Source organism: Euprymna scolopes, chromosome 39 (genome assembly GCF_053919585.1).
Source record: "Euprymna scolopes isolate OS-2025 chromosome 39, ASM5391958v1, whole genome shotgun sequence".
Classification (NCBI taxonomy): domain Eukaryota; kingdom Metazoa; phylum Mollusca; class Cephalopoda; order Sepiida; family Sepiolidae; genus Euprymna; species Euprymna scolopes.
In genome coordinates this window covers 77,323,760-77,345,675 of record NC_136520.1, presented here as the reverse complement: position 1 = coordinate 77,345,675, position 21,916 = coordinate 77,323,760, and the positions used below count along the sequence as shown (strand labels likewise).

The window sequence follows — 21,916 nt, the reverse complement described above, 5'->3', positions numbered from 1 at the left end:
TGTTTCTTTTTTAGCACTCCAAATGAAGAAACTATTAGAGTAGAAGATTTTCCATCATCTAGAGACATCAGCAATGAAGAGGTGGAATTTTGCTACTTGTCAGGACAATCAGGAATATGTACGTCAAGGGGGCACGAGTTCATCAGAGCATAATCCATTAAAATACTTGTAAAACAAATACAGGGATGTGATATTGTGATGATTGGGACAGAGTTTTAATCTTGGCTGATAGTGCAGGACATATTAGATTGGAGATTTTTTTGGACCATGTCCAAAATGGAGAGACTAGTGGTAGATGCAATAGCCAAGATGTGGCAACAATAATCCATGCATGACTGAATGGTGGACTTTCAGGTGTTAGTAATTTTTTAGCTCAGTAGAGGGAGCTCACTTTGTTTGCAGCAGTTTTAGCAATGTCCTCAATGTATTTGTTCCAATTCATGTTGCCTGTGAACGTTAAGCTGATGAGGTTGAATAATCAGGTCTCAGGTTAATTGTTATTAATCATGTTTAATTTTTGCACGTTCTTCTTTCACCAGAAAAACAAAAAAAAAGCGTCAACGTTTTTGCATTCCTGACTGCTGATCTTTGGTATGACTTTAAAAAGCATCCAGTGATGAGACCCCATTTGGGGGCTGTTGGGAATGTGGAGTTGCCCCTTAGTTACCAGGTCCACTTTGGCTCAGAGTGGGAATACCTGTTAGGACATCTAGTGCTACCAGATCAGGCTGTCTAAAGATACTGGCTTCCTGACCAAAGGTCCTGGATATGAGCTTAAACTATATCCAGTGGTGAGGCCCCAGCTTGCGGGCTTTGGCGAGTGTGGAGCCACCCTTTAATTGCCATTGCTCCCAGGTCCACTCTGACCCGGAGTGGTAGTACCTGTTAAGGTCCCAACTATGGGTTAAATAGAAACAGACTTGAAAAAAAAAAAAAAATATTCTATTAAAAATTTTTTCTTCAAAATAACTGGATTCGGCATTAAATAACCCGAAAAGGGTTGATATGCCGTAAAACAAAAACAACCAACCAACCAATCTTGACCAAAACTTCAATATAAATTCACAGGCGACCGGGGGTTGCTTGTGAATTTATATTCCCTTGACACTTTCTTCTTTGGAAGATATCTATATCAGTAGGAGACACAGGCGGAGTGTTAAATGTTTTAGTTTCAATTCCAGCTGATGGCACCCAATTTTTGGGTTTTTTTTTAACTTTTGAAATCACTATTATATATTAGGTACAATATAATATTCAATAGAGAATTGGTTCTGTTATAATACAATATTTGTATAAATTAAAATTGCAAGTTACAAGTTTCAGCATTCCTATTCTTTCACAGTTAATCCCCTGAAGAAGGCTAGAGGATTAATTGGTCGAAACATGGTGAAACAGCAACAACTATGAAGATGAGGATAACAATCCGCCAAAAAAAAAAAAAAAAAAATCAAAAATTACTCATCTCAAAAAATTCCAATAAAAACAAAACATTTATTCTTCAATTATTCATAAAAAGACAATTTTCTAATATAAAAACTATTTAATCAGTTTATATGATTTTTGGAATGTGAGATATCCCTTCATCATGGGTATGCACACCATACAGATTTCTTTTTGAATTCTCACACAGGTCATCATCAGCGATCATTCACTGGCAATAACCTGTGGTGTTCCCTGCAGACTGAGTGACAATAAATCTCAGTGTTCTCCACCTCTCTAAATAACTGTCACAGATGATTTCACATTATTGCAACAGTCGCTTACCTTTGATTTCTAACTGGCAATAGCCATTGGTATTTTGGAAGAGTCCCTATCACTGTTTTAGAGAGTTTTTTTTTTTAGAAATACCAATTTGGTCAAAGTATTTTGGGATGAACTAATTTCAGAGAAATATTTTCAGTGAAAATAGTTTTATATTCATAATTACATGTTATAAAACGGGGTTAGGTAAACGGGCAATGTCAGGTATAAAGCATTTATTCAGTTATTAGTTTATCTATCTGTCTATCTAATTGTCTAGCTGAGTAAATAACAAAGATTTAATTGTGGGAAACGATAAGTTGAGCGAGCATGTGGGTGCAGAGGAGGTCAAGGGGGTCATGCTGTGACAGATATTAAACTTGAGTGACCGATCAAGTTGCACTAGAAAGTATCTAAATGGGGTCCGGAAGTAATGTGCAAGTAGTTCAGGTTTGAATTAGCCGAGCTAATTTTAGTGAGTTGGTTTTTGAGACGCCAAAGATACAAGATGGGTTAAACAGGTCTCCCCAGAAGTCAGCAACGGTTTCCAAATGGATGCAGAGAAATCACAAGCCAAAGATCATAATTCACTTCAGTTTTGCTGTGATGACATGCTTGAGAGTGAATATATATATATATATATATATATATATATATATACAGCGTCTTGTGTCTGTCTTGCAAACGGCTTGTTATAACAGAATCAGCTAAATCAGCGTTAAAAACCATTAAAAAGGCAGTTAAGCACACAAATAGATAAATACACAAATAATTAAATACACAAATAATTAAATACACAATATAGATATATATGCAAAGAGTTAAATACACAAAATAGAAAAATATGCAACTATCTAAATATGCAAATAGATACATAAAATAGATAAATATGCAAATAGATAAATGCACCAATAGTTTAATACACAAATAGATGAATGCAAAAATTGTTAAATACACAAATAGTTAAATGCACAAATAGATAAATACACAAATAGTTAAATACACAAATAGTTAAATACACAAATTGTTAAATACACGAATAGTTAAATACACAAATAGTTAAATACACAAATAGTTAAATACACAAATATTTAAATACACAAATATTTAAATACACAAATACTTAAATACACAAATAGATAAATACACAAATAGATAAATACACAAATAGATAAATACACAAATTGTTAAATACACAAATAGATAAATACAAGAATAGTTAAATACACGAATAGTTAAATACACGAATAGTTAAATACACAAATAGTTAAATACACAAATATTTAAATACACAAATACTTAAATACACAAATAGTTAAATACACAAATAGATAAATACACAAATAGTTAAATACACAAATACTTAAATACACAAATAGTTAAATACACAAATAGATAAATACACAAATGGATAAATACACAAATAGTTAAATACACAAATAGTTTAATACACAAATAGTTTAATACACAAATAGTTTAATACACAAATAGATAAATACACAAATGGATAAATACACAAATAGTTTAATACACAAATAGTTTAATACACAAATAGATAAATACACAAATGGATAAATACACAAATAGTTAAATACACAAATAGTTAAATGCACAAATAGTTAAATACACAAATAGTTAAATACACAAATAAATAAATACACAAATTGTTAAATACACAAATAGTTTAATACACAAATAGATAAATACACAAATGGATAAATACACAAATAGTTAAATACACAAATAGTTAAATACACAAATAGATAAATACACAAATTGTTAAATACACAAATAGATAAATACACAAATTGTTAAATACACAAATAGTTAAATACACAAATATTTAAATACACAAATAGTTAAATATACAAATAGATAAATACACAAATAGTTAAATACACAAATACTTAAATACACAAATAGATAAATACACAAATAGTTAAATACACAAATAGATAAATACACAAATGGATAAATACACAAATAGTTAAATATACAAATATTTTAATACACAAATAGTTTAATACACAAATAGTTTAATACACAAATAGATAAATACACAAATGGATAAATACACAAATATTTTAATACACAAATAGTTTAATACACAAATAGATAAATACACAAATGGATAAATACACAAATAGTTAAATACACAAATAGATAAATACACAAATAGTTAAATACACAAATAGTTAAATACACAAATAGATAAATACACAAATTGTTAAATACACAAATAGTTTAATACACAAATAGATAAATACACAAATGGATAAATACACAAATAGTTAAATACACAAATAGTTAAATACACAAATAGATAAATACACAAATTGTTAAATACACAAATAGATAAATACACAAATTGTTAAATACACAAATAGTTTAATACACAAATAGATAAATACACAAATGGATAAATACACAAATAGTTAAATACACAAATAGTTAAATACACAAATAGTTAAATACACAAATAGTTAAATACACAAATAGATAAATACACAAATTGTTAAATACACAAATAGATAAATACACAAATTGTTAAATACACAAATAGTTAAATACACAAATAGTTAAATACACATATAGATAAATACACAAATAGATAAATACACAAATTGTTAAATACACAAATAGTTAAATACACAAATAGTTAAATACACAAATAGTTAAATACACAAATAGATAAATACACAAATAGATAAATACACAAATAGTTAAATACACAAATAGTTTAATACACAAATAGATAAATACACAAATAGTTAAATACACAAATAGTTAAATACACAAATAGATAAATACACAAATTGTTAAATGCACAAATAGTTAAATACACAAATAGATAAATACACAAATTGTTAAATGCACAAATTGTTAAATACACAAATACTTAAATACACAAATAGTTAAATACACAAATAGATAAATACACAAATAGTTAAATACACAAATAGTTAAATACACAAATAGTTAAATACACAAATAGATAAATACACAAATTGTTAAATACACAAATAGTTAAATACACAAATAGATAAATACACAAATGGATAAATACACAAATAGTTAAATACACAAATAGGTAAATACACAAATAGATAAATACACAAATAGTTAAATTCACAAATAGTTAAATACACAAATAGTTAAATACACAAATAGTTAAATACACAAATAGATAAATACACAAATAGATAAATACACAAATAAACAAATACACAAATAAACAAATACACAAATAGATAAATACACGAATAGATAAATACACAAATAGTTAAATACACTTATAGTTATATACACAAATAGTTAAATACACAAATAGATAAATACACAAATAGATAAATACACAAATAAACAAATACACAAATAAACAAATACACAAATTGATAAATACACAAATAGATAAATACACAAATAGTTAAATACACAAATAGATGAATACACAAATTGTTAAATACACAAATAGATAAATACACAAATAGTTAAATACACAAATACTTCAATACACAAATAGATAAATACACAAATAGTTAAATACACAAATAGATAAATACAAAAATAGTTAAATACACAAATAGTTTATTGCACAAATAGTTTAATACACAAATAGTTTAATACACAAATAGTTAAATACACAAATAGATAAATACACAAATTGTTAAATACACAAATAGATAAATACACAAATTGTTAAATACACAAATAGATAAATACACAAATTGTTAAATACACAAATAGATAAATACACAAATTGTTAAATACACAAATAGTTAAATGCACAAATAGATAAATACACAAATTGTTAAATACACAAATAGATAAATACACAAATAGTTAAATACACAAATAGTTAAATACACAAATAGATAAATACACAAATTGTTAAATACACAAATAGTTAAATACACAAATAGATAAATACACAACTAGTTAAATACACAAATAGTTAAATACACAAATAGTTAAATACACAAATAGTTAAATACACAAATAGTTTAATACACAAATAGTTTAATACACAAATAGTTTAATACACAAATAGATAAATACACAAATGGATAAATACACAAATAGATAAATACACAAATTGTTAAATGCACAAATAGATAAATACACAAATAGATAAATACACAAATTGTTAAATACACAAATAGTTAAATACACAAATTGTTAAATACACAAATAGTTAAATACACAAATAGATAAATACACAAATAGATAAATACACAAATAGATAAATACACAAATTGTTAATTACACAAATAGATAAATACACAAATTGTTAAATACACAAATAGATAAATACACAAATTGTTAAATACACAAATAGATAAATACACAAATTGTTAAATACACAAATAGTTAAATACACAAATAGATAAATACACAAATGGTTAAATACACAAATAGATAAATACACAAATTGTTAAATACACAAATAGTTAAATACGCAAATAGTTAAATACACAAATAGTTAAATACACAAATAGTTTAATACACAAATAGTTTAATACACAAATAGTTTAATACACAAATAGATAAATACACAAATGGATAAATACACAAATAGATAAATACACAAATTGTTAAATGCACAAATAGATAAATACACAAATAGTTAAATACACAAATAGATAAATACACAAATTGTTAAATACACAAATAGATAAATACACAAATTGTTAAATACACAAATAGTTAAATACACAAATTGTTAAATACACAAATAGATAAATACACAAATAGATAAATACACAAATAGATAAATACACAAATAGTTAAATACACAAATAGATAAATACACAAATAGATAAATACACAAATAGATAAATACACAAATAGTTAAATACACAAATAGTTAAATACACAAATAGTTAAATACACAAATAGATAAATACACAAATAGTTAAATACACAAATAGTTAAATACACAAATAGATAAATACACAAATAGTTAAATACACAAATAGATAAATACACAAATAGATAAATACACAAATAGATAAATACACAAATACTTAAATACACAAATAGATAAATACACAAATAGATAAATACACAAATAGTTAAATACACAAATAGTGTAATACACAAATAGTGTAATACACAAATAGTTAAATACACAAATAGTTAAATACACAAATAGATAAATACACAAATAGATAAATACACAAATAGTTTAATACACAAATAGATAAATACACAAATGGATAAATACACAAATAGTTAAATACACAAATAGTTAAATACACAAATAGTTAAATACACTAATAGATAAATACACAAATAAACAAATACACAAATAAACAAATACACAAATAGATAAATACACGAATAGATAAATACACAAATAGTTAAATAAACAAATAGATTAATACACAAATTGTTAAATACACAAATAGATAAATACACAAATTGTTAAATACACAAATTGTTAAATACACAAATTGTTAAATACACAAATAGTTAAATACACAAATAGATAAATACACAAATACATAAATACACAAATTGTTAAATACACAAATTGTTAAATACACAAATAGTTAAATACACAAATAGATAAATACACAAATAGATAAATACACAAATTGTTAAATGCACAGATAGTTAAATACACAAATAGTTAAATACACAAATACATAAATACACAAATTGTTAAATACACAAATTGTTAAATACACAAATAGTTAAATACACAAATAGATAAATACACAAATACATAAATACACAAATTGTTAAATTCACAAATTGTTAAATACACAAATAGTTAAATACACAAATACATAAATACACAAATTGTTAAATGCACAGATAGTTAAATACACAAATAGTTAAATACACAAATAGTTAAATACACAAATAGATAAATACACAAATTGTTAAATACACAAATAGATAAATACACAAATAGTTAAATACACAAATAGATAAATACACAAATAGATAAATACACAAATACATAAATACACAAATTGTTAAATACACAAATTGTTAAATACACAAATAGTTAAATACACAAATTGTTAAATACACAAATAGTTAAATACACAAATACTTAAATGCACAAATTGTTAAATACACAAATAGTTAAATACACAAATAGTTAAATACACAAATAGATAAATACACAAATACATAAATACACAAATTGTTAAATACACAAATTGTTAAATACACAAATAGTTAAATACACAAATAGTTAAATACACAAATAGATAAATACACAAATAGATAAATACACAAATTGTTAAATACACAAATAGATAAATACACAAATAGTTAAATACACAAATAGATAAATACACAAATTGTTAAATACACAAATAGTTAAATACACAAATAGATAAATACACAAATACATAAATACACAAATAGTTAAATACACAAATAGATAAATACACAAATTGTTAAATACACAAATAGATAAATACACAAATAGTTAAATACACAAATAGATAAATACACAAATTGTTAAGTACACAAATAGTTAAATACACAAATAGATAAATACACAAATAGATAAATACACAAATAGTTAAATACACAAATAGTTAAATACACAAATAGTAAAATACACAAATAGTTTAATACACAAATAAACAAATAGTTAAATACACAAATAGGTAAATACACAAATAAACAAATACACAAATAGATAAATACACAAATAGTTAAATACACAAATAGTTAAATACACAAATAAACAAATACACAAATAGTTAAATACACAAATAAACAAATACAAAATAGATAAATACACAAATAGTTTAATACACAAATAGTTAAATGCACAAATTGTTAAATACACAAATAAACAAATACACAAATAGTTTAATGCACAAATACACAAATAAACAAATACACAAATAGTTAAATACACAAATAGTTAAATACACAAATAAACAAATACACAAATAGTTAAATACACAAATAGATAAATACACAAATAGTTAAATACACAAACAGTTAAATACACAAATAGACAAATACACAAATTGTTAAATGCACAAATAGTTAAATGCACAAATAGTTAAATACACAAATAGTTAAATACACAAATAGATAGATACACAAATAAACAAATACACAAATAGATAAATACACAAATAGATAAATACACAAATAAACAAATACACAAATTGTTAAATACACAAATAGTTAAATACACAAATAGATAAATACACAAACAGTTAAATACACAAATAGACAAATACACAAATAAACAAATACACAAATTGTTAAATACACAAATAGTTAAATGCACAAATAGTTAAATACACAAATAAACAAATACACAAATAGTTAAATACACAAATAGATAAATACACAAATAGATAAATACACAAATAAACAAATACACAAATAGTTAAATACACAGGTAGATAACAAGAAGAAACATGTTATACGATCAACAAAATCAAAATAATGAGTTCAGAGGCATACAGACACAAAAGATATTTTACATATGGGTGAAAAATGGGAGTTTACAGCAATAGCAAAAAGACATAGATTGTTAGAGTTCTTGTAAAACAAGGGAAATTCTTTTGTTGAGATATCAAAGAAGTCAGAGTTTTCCTGTTTAAGAGTCGTGCATTACACGTGCCTAAAACCATAACCAAAACTTCCAAATATACAAATTATATTTCATTAAAATGTTATTAAAGTTATAAATAAAAGTCAGTGTTCATTTGTTTTCATACTAGAATGAAAGTTCAGTGAAAAAGGTTTAGAATATTTCAGTAAGTTTAAGTAGATGATAGTGGAGGAGTCGATGAATTGTGTATCTGTGTGTTTTCTAATGTTTGCGTACGATTGTTGAAGGAGTTGAGATCTGGTAGCAGGCTCAAGACCCAATGGAGGGATGCCTGTCCATGGATTTCAGGTCAACTGGTTTATCGAAGAAAAATCTGCCTCTTTATGTATTCAAGGTGGATCAAAAATGTCAATTTTTAGAAATTTAGAGAAATTCATTTGATTGGATTAGAATATTTTTATTTGTTTTTATTAATTCAAGGGATTCATGTTCGCAAAAACGTATTTAAGTATTTCATTTTGAATGCCAAGATGTTAACATTGGCCACCATAGTATACCCTGTGGTTTGGGTGGTAAAAGGCCAGTGCTCTCTGTAATTGGTCTCCCGACACTGATAAAGGAGGGATTGGACCTAGTAATTCACTCCCGTTCGTACATTCATTTTCTCAATAACCATGCCTTGAATCTTTTTTTTTTAAATTTGCACAAACATTAGTTGTGGTAAAAGTAAATTTTTGCCAGAACAGATTTTCCGGGATAATTTTGGTTGTTCCCCCTAGAGGGCATTATAGGGGTAAATTTGCCGCAAAATTGTTCGTCCATTCATTTGTTCACATTTTTTTAAATGACCATGCTTTTGATTTTTTTTTTAAATTTGCACAAACATTAGTCATGGTGAAAGTATATTTTTGCCAGAACAAATTTTCCAAGATAACTGGTTGATACCCTAGGGAGCATTATAGGGGTAAAATTGCTCCCAATTCGTTCATCAGTTCATTTGGTTGCATTAGAGCGCTAGCAGCACTCTGGTCAGTGGAATTTCCACCAAGACAATGCACCAATTCACCAAGTCAGTTCTTCACCCTCTTATAGCACAGACCTTGCTTCCTGTGACTTTTGATCATTCCCTAAGCTCAACAAAAACCTTGAAGGCTGTCGTTATGAAACAATTTCCATGGGGCCTTCCAGGTGTTTATATATTTTTTATATATGCTCTGTTGTTATATTTAAATAATATTGAGCTTATATATACATTATTCCTTAATTGGAATTCATTTTTGAGATGAGCATTATATATATCAATTTATTTTTATTTCGGACTACTAGTCTCATCTTTATTAGTTGTTGTTTTTTATCTTTTTTATTGGTTTGTTTTATTCACAACGTTTCGGCCAACTATTCCTCTGGCCTTCGTCAGGCGGTAACCGCGACGGATAGGAACTTTGAATCTCCTAACTGCATTCTCAGCCATCACTGCCATCCATAGTTGTTGTCGTCTCACCACATTTTGGCCAAGTAAACCTCTGGCACGCTTTTGGGTGGGATTGAAACCGCAATATTCAGACAATGTTCATCTGGAACTGTAGAGATTCAACGTCTCTATCAACTGCGCCACGGGCCCCGAAGGGCGATCAAGGTTGGATTCTTTGATTTTATAACTAATAAAGATGAGAATAAAAGTCTGAAATAAAAATAAATTAATATATATATTCCTAATGAACTGCCCCCTTAAGTAAACACTTCATTAAATCTCCACACTAACGTACTGTACTTGCAATAACCCTTATCCCTGAGTGGCTTCCGGGCCTTGATAAGTGGTGACCACTGTGTTAAAAAAAAAAAAAAAGTCTGAAAACTTATTTGAGGAACTTCGTAGATGCCACCTTTTTTGGAGTTTTTTTTTTTTTTAGGGTAGGGGGGGTAGTGAACAACATTTTGCAGTCACATTTGGGGGCTGCATTTTCATTGGTGTATGCATGTACGAATCTTAATATTTTTTTGTTTTTTAATTTTTTTAGTGAATCAAGCCCGAGGTCTTCAACCAGATGTGCTAATCATTCCACTGCCGAAGATGATCCTCAAAACATTTTCAGATGCCATTGCTGGACGGCCGACTGTCTCCCAAATTCCAAAGGCTGACCTTTCGCTTCTTGACCCGTGCCTTGTCGAGACGCTTATGAGTTTTCAGAAAGAAAGTGTCTTGTGAGTAAACCTTCCGTCGCAACATATTACTATCATCAATTACACATTTTTTGAGGCTTATTCTGAATTCTGTGTTTATTTAGATACTAGCTGCCCAGTCGTACAATACACTTAAACATGACATTTTAATTTATGCAGATCGCGTATGTATTATTATAGAATCAATCCTCTATTGAATATTATATATTACGAGGAATAATTTGCCTGGTGGACTAATTTGCAAAAAAATATTTGAAATAATAATGTCATTCATCAAATTCCGTCTGTGTTTGTTTACAATATAACGTCAGCTGATATTTGGAGTTGATGAAGTATGACCCTGGAAAATCACTTCTGATTAATGTTTAGTTTTAAAATATGCAACCGAAGAAATGATTTGCAGTGATTTTAAATGGTAACTCTTCTTTTATTCAATCTGTAGTCGAATGCTCTACCACTAAGCTGTATCTCCATATCTAATAAATCTGTTTTTTTTTTTAAGAAGGAATGATTTGCTGAGATTTTATTAGGATGTGTCGGAGAGATTGCTCTTTCTAAGGGTACCATGTTTATGCCAGTTCGATGCAGATGACAAAAGTTTTTAGCGGACACACAAACACACACACACAAACGGCTGAGATTTATATAAAAGACTAACATGGATATCCGGCGTTGCCCAGGTAGACAGAGATGGTATACTAAGGCTATTGAGCAATCCCCAGAAAAAGAAAACTTTTGTTTCAATCAGAATATCAGCGAGTACCCGTATGAGTGCAAAAAAAAAGTTTAGCCACAGCAGGCAGGCTCAAACTTGTAATGCAGAAGAGGAAAAGGGGGTGAAAAAAGCTACCACGCTAGCTGCCACGGCCACGAGGACTTATGACATCATGACGGATCAAAATAACGTTTTTTTAAATGTACATTGAGATTGCATATGACTTGCACTAATGTTGATGCAAAAAATTAGAATCTTTTTGGCCAATATTTAGATATTTTTCATCCAAGAGATTGATCTTTCTAACGATACTAATTTTGTTACGGTCCAATACATATGTCAAAAGTTTTTGGCAAACATACACACACACACACACACACACAAACTAACACACATTTTCTATACATATATTAGACTAGCGGGGGTTCCGGCGTTGCCCGGGTGTTTGGAGTTGGGGGGGGGGGGTAAGTAATAACTGTTTAAATATTATTAAAAAAAACGGCATTAAACTTTAAAAAATCGGAAAAACCAACGCAAAAATATAACGAAGGAACGTAAAAAAAATGAAAAAAAAATGAACATGTTGGGAAAAACAAAAACCAAAAAGTTTTGGGAGGGGGGTAGGTAGGCTCGAACCCGAAGCCTTGAGTTTAATAATCTGATGACGCCAGTGGTTGAACGTCAACGTATGGTTTTCTGAGTCAAATATCATGCCAGAGCAGTAGCAGTAGTAAAGAAAACAAATTCACAGCGTGAATTTTGTAAGATAAAAGTCGCTGAAATAAAAGATATTTACGACGTTTTGTAAATCGTAGATATTATCATCTAAGAAGTATATAAAAAGTTTTAAGACATAGTAAACATCCCTCCCCCCCCCCCCCGAGAACTCCCGCAAAAAGAACCTTTGCTGGACATACAAAAAAACTGCACACACACACACACACATTTTGGCATTTATATATATAGATAGATAACCAGGTAGAAGTGTAGCATAGTACGCACGTTTATACACACGATAACATGTAGCCATTTCAGGGTGCGTTACAAGGAACATAATACAAGTAATAACTGGATTCCTTTTCTTTTAACAACAACATTTATTTCTGGGTACTTTCCTGAATAAACCGTGATTGTGCTCCTTCTCTCTGACCTCTGTTCTCTCAAACATTGTTTCAAATGTACTCTCGAACGTGCTAAACATGATTGTTCGTCTCTGCACACATTCTTTTTATAGCCTTTTTCTTCACACACAACTTAGCATTTGCATACACACGTTTACGCTCTGTTACAGAAGTCATAATTCACAATTATATTCTGATAATTGCCAACACTTAGCATTGAACCTTCAGCCCTTCATAGATTAAATGAAAGGTTCTGTTTGAAATTCCATGCAGATTTGCCACTAAAAATTTTCAACAAGGTACACCCAAAGAAGGTCAGAGGTTACAACAGCCAAAATGTCATGCAAATAACACTCAAGATAAGAGCAGCATTTTCAATAACCCAATTATCTCAAAACTTTGGAAACATAATTGTTTTGTTGATTGGAATTTTTTTGTTTTATTCCAGCATGGGAATTCATCGAAAAGGACGGATTCTCTTGGCTGATGACATGGGTCTCGGAAAGACGCTTCAGGCCATCGCATTGGCTTGTTATTATCGAGAAGAATGGCCTGTACTTGTTGTTGTTCCATCTTCGGTTCGATTTGATTGGGCGCAGGTAAGATTTTCTCGTTACATTTCACTATTTCTAATCAGTGTACTAATGCAATACTTTTTAATAGCAGGGTTATCTGGCATTGTCCTGGAATGAATAAAGGCTAATATATTTTGATCTTTTTTCACATGACTATTTAGTAATATCGCTAAATAATGTTTGTGAATGATATGAGAAAATAAGTTAGTGTAAGCATTAAAAGTATATACGGCATAATCACGTTGACACACCGGTTCCTGTCAGATCACCAAAGTTAAGCACTGATGAGCCTGGCCTGCACCAGATGGGTGACTGTTTGAGACTTCCAAGTACTGTGTACTCTCTGCTTATCTCGGCATTGTTTCCAGTCATCCTGGACTTCTCCTTGCCACGGGACTCAAGCAGTGTAGATTCAGGAGTGGTGTGGTGGAGGGATTGTGCAACCCTTGCCTCACAAATATACACGCAGCTGCCCCCTACAGGGGGTATCCTTTGTCTTTCGAGACTGAACGGAGGCATCGAGGCATTAAAAGCGTTTCTTATCTTAAACATTATTACATGAGGAGTCATTTTCAAGTAAAAAGTTAATTTATTTTATCCATCGAAACTCGAGAAATGTTTGATTAAAAATTGTAAACATTGAATGAATAAATTTAATATGGCTGCCACCTGGAATTTTGTAGCCCAAGTAGCAGCCTTGACCTTGCGATCAAAAACTAAAATTGAGTGAAATGGAATAACTCCTCATGTAATAATGTTGAAAATAAAAAAAAACAGATGTAATCCCCCATATCACCCACAAACCCTATTCAGCAACATTACCGAGCATTTTTATTCTTATTTAAGAATTTCCACAATTTCCAATTTTAATTGTCTTAAAATAAATAACGGTACTTGTACAGTTTAATCATGATAAGTACCTAAATAATTTTAAACTATAGATTCATTGTAACATTTACGATGACAAAATAAATTCATTTATACGGGATCTCTTTTTTTTTTTGTTGCTTCTTTTCGTTGTTGTCATTTCATCAAGTCATTATATAAAAATAATTTTATATAATCAACAGCAGATTCTCTACAGTATTGTGGACTAAGTCACTGCATTGAGGGATGTGAAGTTTCATCCAGTTTCATCGCGGTGAATTCCGCAATTAGAGCAGGCAATCAATCGATTCGAAAATATTAAAAAAAGATTATATTGTACGTATTTGTTATAGAACGAAGTTCTCTGAAAAAAAAAAATTTCACTTAATTTCATCAAGTAGGGGTTTTTTTTCAGCGAAAACACAATTTGTTATGATATCGAGCAAAAGGTTCGATTTTTAGGAAGAAAAGCTAGTATTAAAGATGGAGAGGGAGTGTCGGCGCTTTACATGGAGTAACCCCCCATGGCATGTTTAACAAATTTCATAATGGCTGACTTCAACGCGCTCTCATAAAAACGTGTTTTTCTGCAGTAAAAAAAAAAACTACTCGATCAAATTAAATGAAATTTTTTTTCGGAGATATTCAGTCCAAAACGGATACGTACAATATAACCTTTTTTCGATATTTTCATTTTTTAATGTCTTGATTAAACTGTACAAGTACCTAAATAATTTTAAACTATAGATTCATTGTAACATTTACGATAACAAAATAAATTCATTTATACGGGATCTCTTTTTTTTTTTGTTGCTTCTTTTCGTTGTTGTCATTTCATCAAGTCATTATATAAAAATAATTTTATATAATCAACAGCAGATTCTCTACAGTGCAATATAGACTACAATGTATTGTGGACTATGTCACTGCATTGAGGGATGTGAAGTTTCATCCAGTTTCATCGCGGTGAATTCCGCAATTAGAGCAGACAATCAATCGATTCGATTGACAAATGGACGATTTCATCGATTCTGATGACAATAAAAATATTGGAATTGTGTATCCTGATTCAATCCCGAGGAACGCCGGGTCTCTAGTAAATAAATAAAGATAAAATACGTCATAAGCAAAGTAGAAACAAATACAAGAATAATACAGAAAATAAAAAAATTGATGCACTTAAACAACAAATAACGAAAATAAAGAAAAGTAAAAAAAACTTAATGCAATGCAGAAAATATGTATATCAGAATTTTTGTAGGAATTTTTGACACTCCTAACACGAAACTGCGAATAAAATATAAAATCTCGTAATTTCTCCAAAATCTAAAACCTTTTTAAAAAAAAAACTATGCGGTCTGTTTTTGTTTCTTTTTAATGAAACCTTGGTCCTTGCTCCTTTAATTGAAAAAAAAAAAAAAATTAGGGCTTGAATTACATTTTTCGAGGAGTTATAAGCTTGGAAAGACGGGGTGGAATTATTCAATATTTTTCACGAAATTTCTGACACACCTAGTGCTATAGAAACGAGCTTCTTTTTCATAAAGAAACTCAGCTTAACATTCGCAGGCAATATGAGCTGGAACAAATACTCTTAGCTCATTGCGATAGCTGCTGCAAAGAAGGTGGGTTCCCTCTATCGTGCTAGAAGACTACTCACACCTGAGAGTATCCCTGTGAGTAACCTTCTAGCACAGTTAGGAGAGCTCACTTTCATCGCAGCAGCCTTGGCAATGTCCTCAATTTTTTGTTTATAACTTTTTAATTATTCTTTTTGCTTCTTAGCAATTCCGTCGTTGGGTGCCAAGTCTGAACCCTGAAGCCATCAATGTCGTCTTAAAATCCAAGGACAATTGTACCAGTGGTTTGGTCATTATTCTTAGTTACGATTTAATGACAAAACTAAAGAAAGAATTGCTGACCAAGAGGTTCCGGGTCATCATCATGGTAAGTTGTGGGTGTGTGTGTTTACACATGTTCAAACAGAGTTCGCATAACATGGACAAGGTAACAGTAATTTGTTCGGGACGGTTTCAACAAACATGACGCATAAACACACAAAGGCCATTTGATAACGGACTATTAACCTTAGTTTCTGGCTCCCTTCCTCTCTTGTGGACGCTGCAAGAAAACATTTCACTGTGAAGCAGTAACAACAGGACTTCTTTTTGGTTTTCCTCGTTTATTCTCTTTTTCACAGTTGGGTGTTTCCCTCGGGGAGTTACAGCGCTTTCTCTTTCTTTAGTCCTTTTATCGTCTCTTAGTAGCTTCCACAAGTGACAAAGTCAGCCTCCTCTCGTGAACAGCTCTCTGACTTGTATTTCTGGTTTATATATTAAAACATATCTTTTCTTTGTGACCAAATCAATTCCATTGTTTATATATAGATTGTTACTCCCTTCCTCTCTTGGACACTGCAAGAAAACATTTCACTTCTGGTTTTCCTTGTTTATTCTCATTTTCAGTCAGACGTGGCTGGTTACCTTTAATGCATCTGAAACCAAACTCCTATCCTTACATCATCAATGCTCTGATCCCCATCTGGCATCAATTGAGATGGATGGCTCTCGTCTGGGAGAGGCCCCGTGTTTTGACAAGCTTCTGGGTTTGATCTTTACTCCTGATCTGAAATGGAACACGTACATCAAGTCTGTTGCCAAGGTCACTGGAAAGATGGTGGGATCCTTCTACCGCTCCAGAAGATATCTCACTACTGATGCAATTCTCTATCTATATAAAAGCCAAATACGTCCAAGGATGGAATACTGCTGCCATATCTGGGCAGAAGCTGCTAAAAACAGCTTATCCTGCCTTGACAGAGTACAAAATAGACTTCGTGGCTTAGTGGGGGATGGCCTTTTCTCTATCCTGCAACCTCTCTCCCACAGAAGAGACGTTGCGAGCCTATCCTTGTTTTATCGTTATTTCTATGGCAGGTGCTCGTCTGAACTCCAATCTCTGGTCCCCCCTCACCAATCTTTCACGAAAAACACCCGTCTAGCTGAATCCACTATGAAAAATTTCCCCCACTCTTTATCTGTGCCTAAATCAAAACGTGGATTCCATGAACAAAGCTTCTTTCTTAGAACTGCACGCATGTGGAACTCTGTTCCGTCTGCCTGCTTCCCACCTGACTACAACTTGGATGTCTTCAAGCCCAACGTTAACAAATTCCTAATGAACCGCCCCCTTAAGTAAACACTTCATCAAATCTCCACACTAACGTAAAGTACTTGCAATAACCCTTATCCCTGAGTGGCTTCCCGGCCTTGCTAAGTGGTGACCACTGCATAAAAAAAAAAAAAAGATGTTTCTCTTAGGGATTAACAACACTTTCTCTCTAGTCCTTACATCATCTCCTAGTAAGCCCAGTGGAATGCTTCGATGACTGACAAAGTCAAACTCCTCTTGACAAAAACAATCCATATTCGTTTTATTTCCTTCATAAAATTAAGAATCATTTAAATTTTCTTTCTTTAAATTTTTATTGCAAACCTAAACAAGCACGCACTTTTCTTCAACAAAAATTTTGGCCGTGGAATCTCCTTTCCTCGACAGTGCTGGGACAAAGGTAGCAAGTAATATATATATAATGAAGATGAATAATATAAAATTTTAATTCTTGCAACAAGAAAAAAATGGCAGAGTTTGTCTGTTTTTTCTATGTTTTTAAGGTGATCTTCTGATGAGTAAGTGACTAAAAATGCAGCAAAGACATAATTTTGCTGACTTGTTAGTTACGATTAAAACAATATTGTAATGGTAACCTTTTGAAAAGCAAATAAATTACCAGCTGAGAAAACTTGATCTTCAGAATTTTGAGAACTATTATATTACGCTATATATGCTCTTGGATCCTAGAAAGACATTCATTGAGCTTGGACTTTTTAAAACTTTCTGGAAAAAAATTTTTTTTAACCTATTATGATTGGTATATACAAACCGATTAACGTTTCAAGTAAATGACCAACCTATAGTTGATGAAACATTTTATAGGGATAAATTAAAGTTGTCTTTAATATTTTATTTGTTTCTCATTTAGGATGAATCACACTTTTTGAAAAATTACAAAAGTGCCAGAACAAATGCTGCAATTCCACTTTTACAGGTAAGAATTTCTCTTTCTTTGACTATTCAACAATACAAATCTGGCCAATGAGATCTACGGATCTCAAAAGGCTGGAAGTGTTCAACCTATATTACTTCTGTTGAATTCTGCAGGTCTGCTGGCACCATTTTATCTCCAAAACTCAAATCAGGACGCAATGCAGGATCACCCTCCCCCCTCAACCAATCCCTTTTAAAAAGACACTCTGCTCATTCTGCTGCACTGTACCCCATGAGAGTTCATCCACAAAGCAATAGTTCCAGAACTCCTCCAAGGTTGGTTAGTGTAGATGGCTGGAAGGGACCAGCTGGATCTGACATCGAACCTTGCTCCAGTCAACAGCTGGTGACAGGATTGGCTATTTATCTTGGTGGCTGCAGACTATTGTGCATGGTTGTGCGAGACACTATGCATTCTATGGGAGAAGCCAGTTCAACCCATCCTGGGTGAATGTCATCTCAACTCAGATCAGGTTTACAACATTTTGATGTAACCTCCAATCTGCACAGAATTTTGAATGAAACACTTTATTTAATTCACGGGAGTAGCATGCTCTCGTTTCAAATATCTAAGACAGAGTAGAAGTCCTAAGTAATTGTATTTTGAGTGTTGTTTGCACTGAGGATTGAACCTTCAATCTTCAGAAGAGTATAAGTACTTTATTCGCTACGCCACGTGTCCATGCAGATATCTTGCAATATCATCTCGTTTTACATAACTCAACCAATCTCTTTTAAAGATAGCTGAAACCACTGTCATTAATTTTCTCCACTCTTTATCTGTGCCTAAATCAAGGCGTTGATTCCATGAACAAAGCTTCTTTCTTAGAACTGCACGCCTGTAGAACTCTGTTCCGTTTGCCTATTTCCCACCTGACTACAACTTGGATGTCTTCAAGTCCAACATAAATAAATTCCTGATGAACCGCCCCCTCCTTAAGTAAGACGCTTTATCAACTCTCCAATATTAACGAGTACTACGATACTATCCCATTGATTACTATACACGCAATAACCCTTATCCCCGAGTGGCTTGCGGGCCTTGATAAGTGGTGACCTCCATGTAAAAAAAAAAAGAAGAGGGAGACTCTGCTGGTTCAGCTGCACACTGTTCCTCAAGAAAGTTCATTTATAAAGCAATAGTTCCAGAACCACTCCAAGTTTAATGAAGATGCCCAGAGGCGGCATCCTTGTTTTATCGTTATTTCCATGGCAGGTGCTCGTCTGAACTCCAATCTCTGGTCCCCCCTCGCCAATCTTTCACGAAAAACACCCGTCTAGCTGAATCCACTGTGAAAAATTTCCCCTACTCTTTATCTGTGCCGAAATCGAAACGTGGATTCCATGAACTCTCTGCCACTTGCCTGTTTCCCACCTGACTACAACTTGGACGTCTTCAAGTCCAACATAAACAAACTCCTGACAAACCGCCCCCTTAAGTAAGACACTCTATCAAAACCCCCAATACTAATGATTACTACAATACTATCTCATTGATTACTGTACACACAATAACCCTTATCCCTGAGTAGCCTTCGGGCCTTGATAAGTGGTGACCCCCATGTAAAAAAAAAAAAAAAAAAAACAAGCTAGAAAAGTCCGCAAATGATATTGGTCCCCACATTAATGTAGATAAGACAGTTTTTGACTTTCAATGTGGAAGGAGAGATCCGGGCTCTGGTTGGAACAACACTGAAAGAAGTTGCTGAATTTACATATCTGAGCAGCAACATAGTTTCCACAGAGAGAGACATCAAAATTCGCACCTCAAAAGCATGGGCCACATTGGATGGGCTATGTTCAGTATGGACTTCAGGACTAACTAACAAACTGAAAAGGCAGTTCCTCAGGACAGTGGTAGAGTCTGTCCTTGTATATGGTGCTACAGCCTGGACACTTACTGAAAGATTAGAAAGAAAACTAGACGACACATACACCCGTATGCTACGAACAGTATTAAATATATCTTAGCAAAATCATCCCACAAAGCAGCAACTTTATGGCAACCTACCTGCCATATCTAATACCATCAGAGAGAGACGCCTATGATTTGCTGGTCATTGTCCCAGGAGCAAGCATGAATTAGTGAGTGATGTATTGCTATGGACTCCACGACACAGACGCACAAGCAAAGGACGACCTAGATCCACGTACATCCAGCAGATAGATAGCACACAACACCAACTGTTAATCAGAAGATCTGAGGCAGCTGATGGAAGACGGGACACTCTGGAGAGGAAGAGTTACATTGGTCCGGTAAAAAGCCCGTCATGATGATGATGATGATGATGACAACAACGACGACGTCTTGCAATATTTTTTATCTTTTTATATGGCTTGCTGCACTTTGCTATTTCTTTTTGCCAATAAAATTGATTGCTATACAAGTCATCACTTCCAGTCTCACTTTATTGTATATTGGTATGTAATTACTTTAAAATGAAATTGATTGATGATTTGGCTTTGATAAATTAGTTTGTTCAGAAATTAATTTCTAAAAGGCGTCCAACACATGCCAGCGTTTTAAATCCAAAAAGATTTTTCAAAATTTCTGTTTTTGCAAATTTTGTTAACAGGCTGCCTCTCGTGTTATACTGCTGTCGGGTACTCCTGCTTTATCACGGCCAATGGAACTTTACACCCAAATTGTGGCTATTGCACCACGTATAATTAGCTACTTAGATTTTGGAGTTCGATATTGCGATGGGAAAAAGGTGAGTGGTTTTATATATTAATAATATAATAATTGCAAATCTGGATTGCTGAAGAAAAAATAATACATATGTGAGTGCTTTTATATTATACAAACAAAAAAAAATATTGAATTTCAAGTAAAACATATGGTACCTGTGTAGTTGTCATGTCATAAATAGTAGCATATCCAAAAATTATGGAAAACGATAAAGTAGAAAAATAATTATTCATAAAAAACAGTTCTGATAAGAGTAAAAAGAGTTTGATAAATTTACATGCTGGGTCGAACATATTCGGTCACATGATATTAGCAAAAGGGGAAGTAACTCAGTTGAAAGACAGAATTTATTCAAAAAACAAAAATAAGCAT

At 31.5% G+C, this 21,916-nt stretch overlaps 1 protein-coding gene across 1 annotated transcript in view; it reads left to right on the top strand.

The window, feature by feature from the left end:
- The window catches only part of LOC145263885 (SNF2 related chromatin remodeling annealing helicase 1-like), a 69,534-nt gene that overhangs the window by 12,396 nt on the left and 35,222 nt on the right, over positions 1-21,916 (top strand). Inside the window, exons 4-8 of the mRNA XM_080120965.1 lie at positions 11,305-11,488; positions 13,752-13,902; positions 16,531-16,692; positions 18,788-18,853; positions 21,429-21,566. Of these exons, the coding sequence (XP_079977091.1) occupies positions 11,305-11,488; positions 13,752-13,902; positions 16,531-16,692; positions 18,788-18,853; positions 21,429-21,566 (701 nt within the window). The remainder of the gene's footprint in view (positions 1-11,304; positions 11,489-13,751; positions 13,903-16,530; positions 16,693-18,787; positions 18,854-21,428; positions 21,567-21,916) is intronic.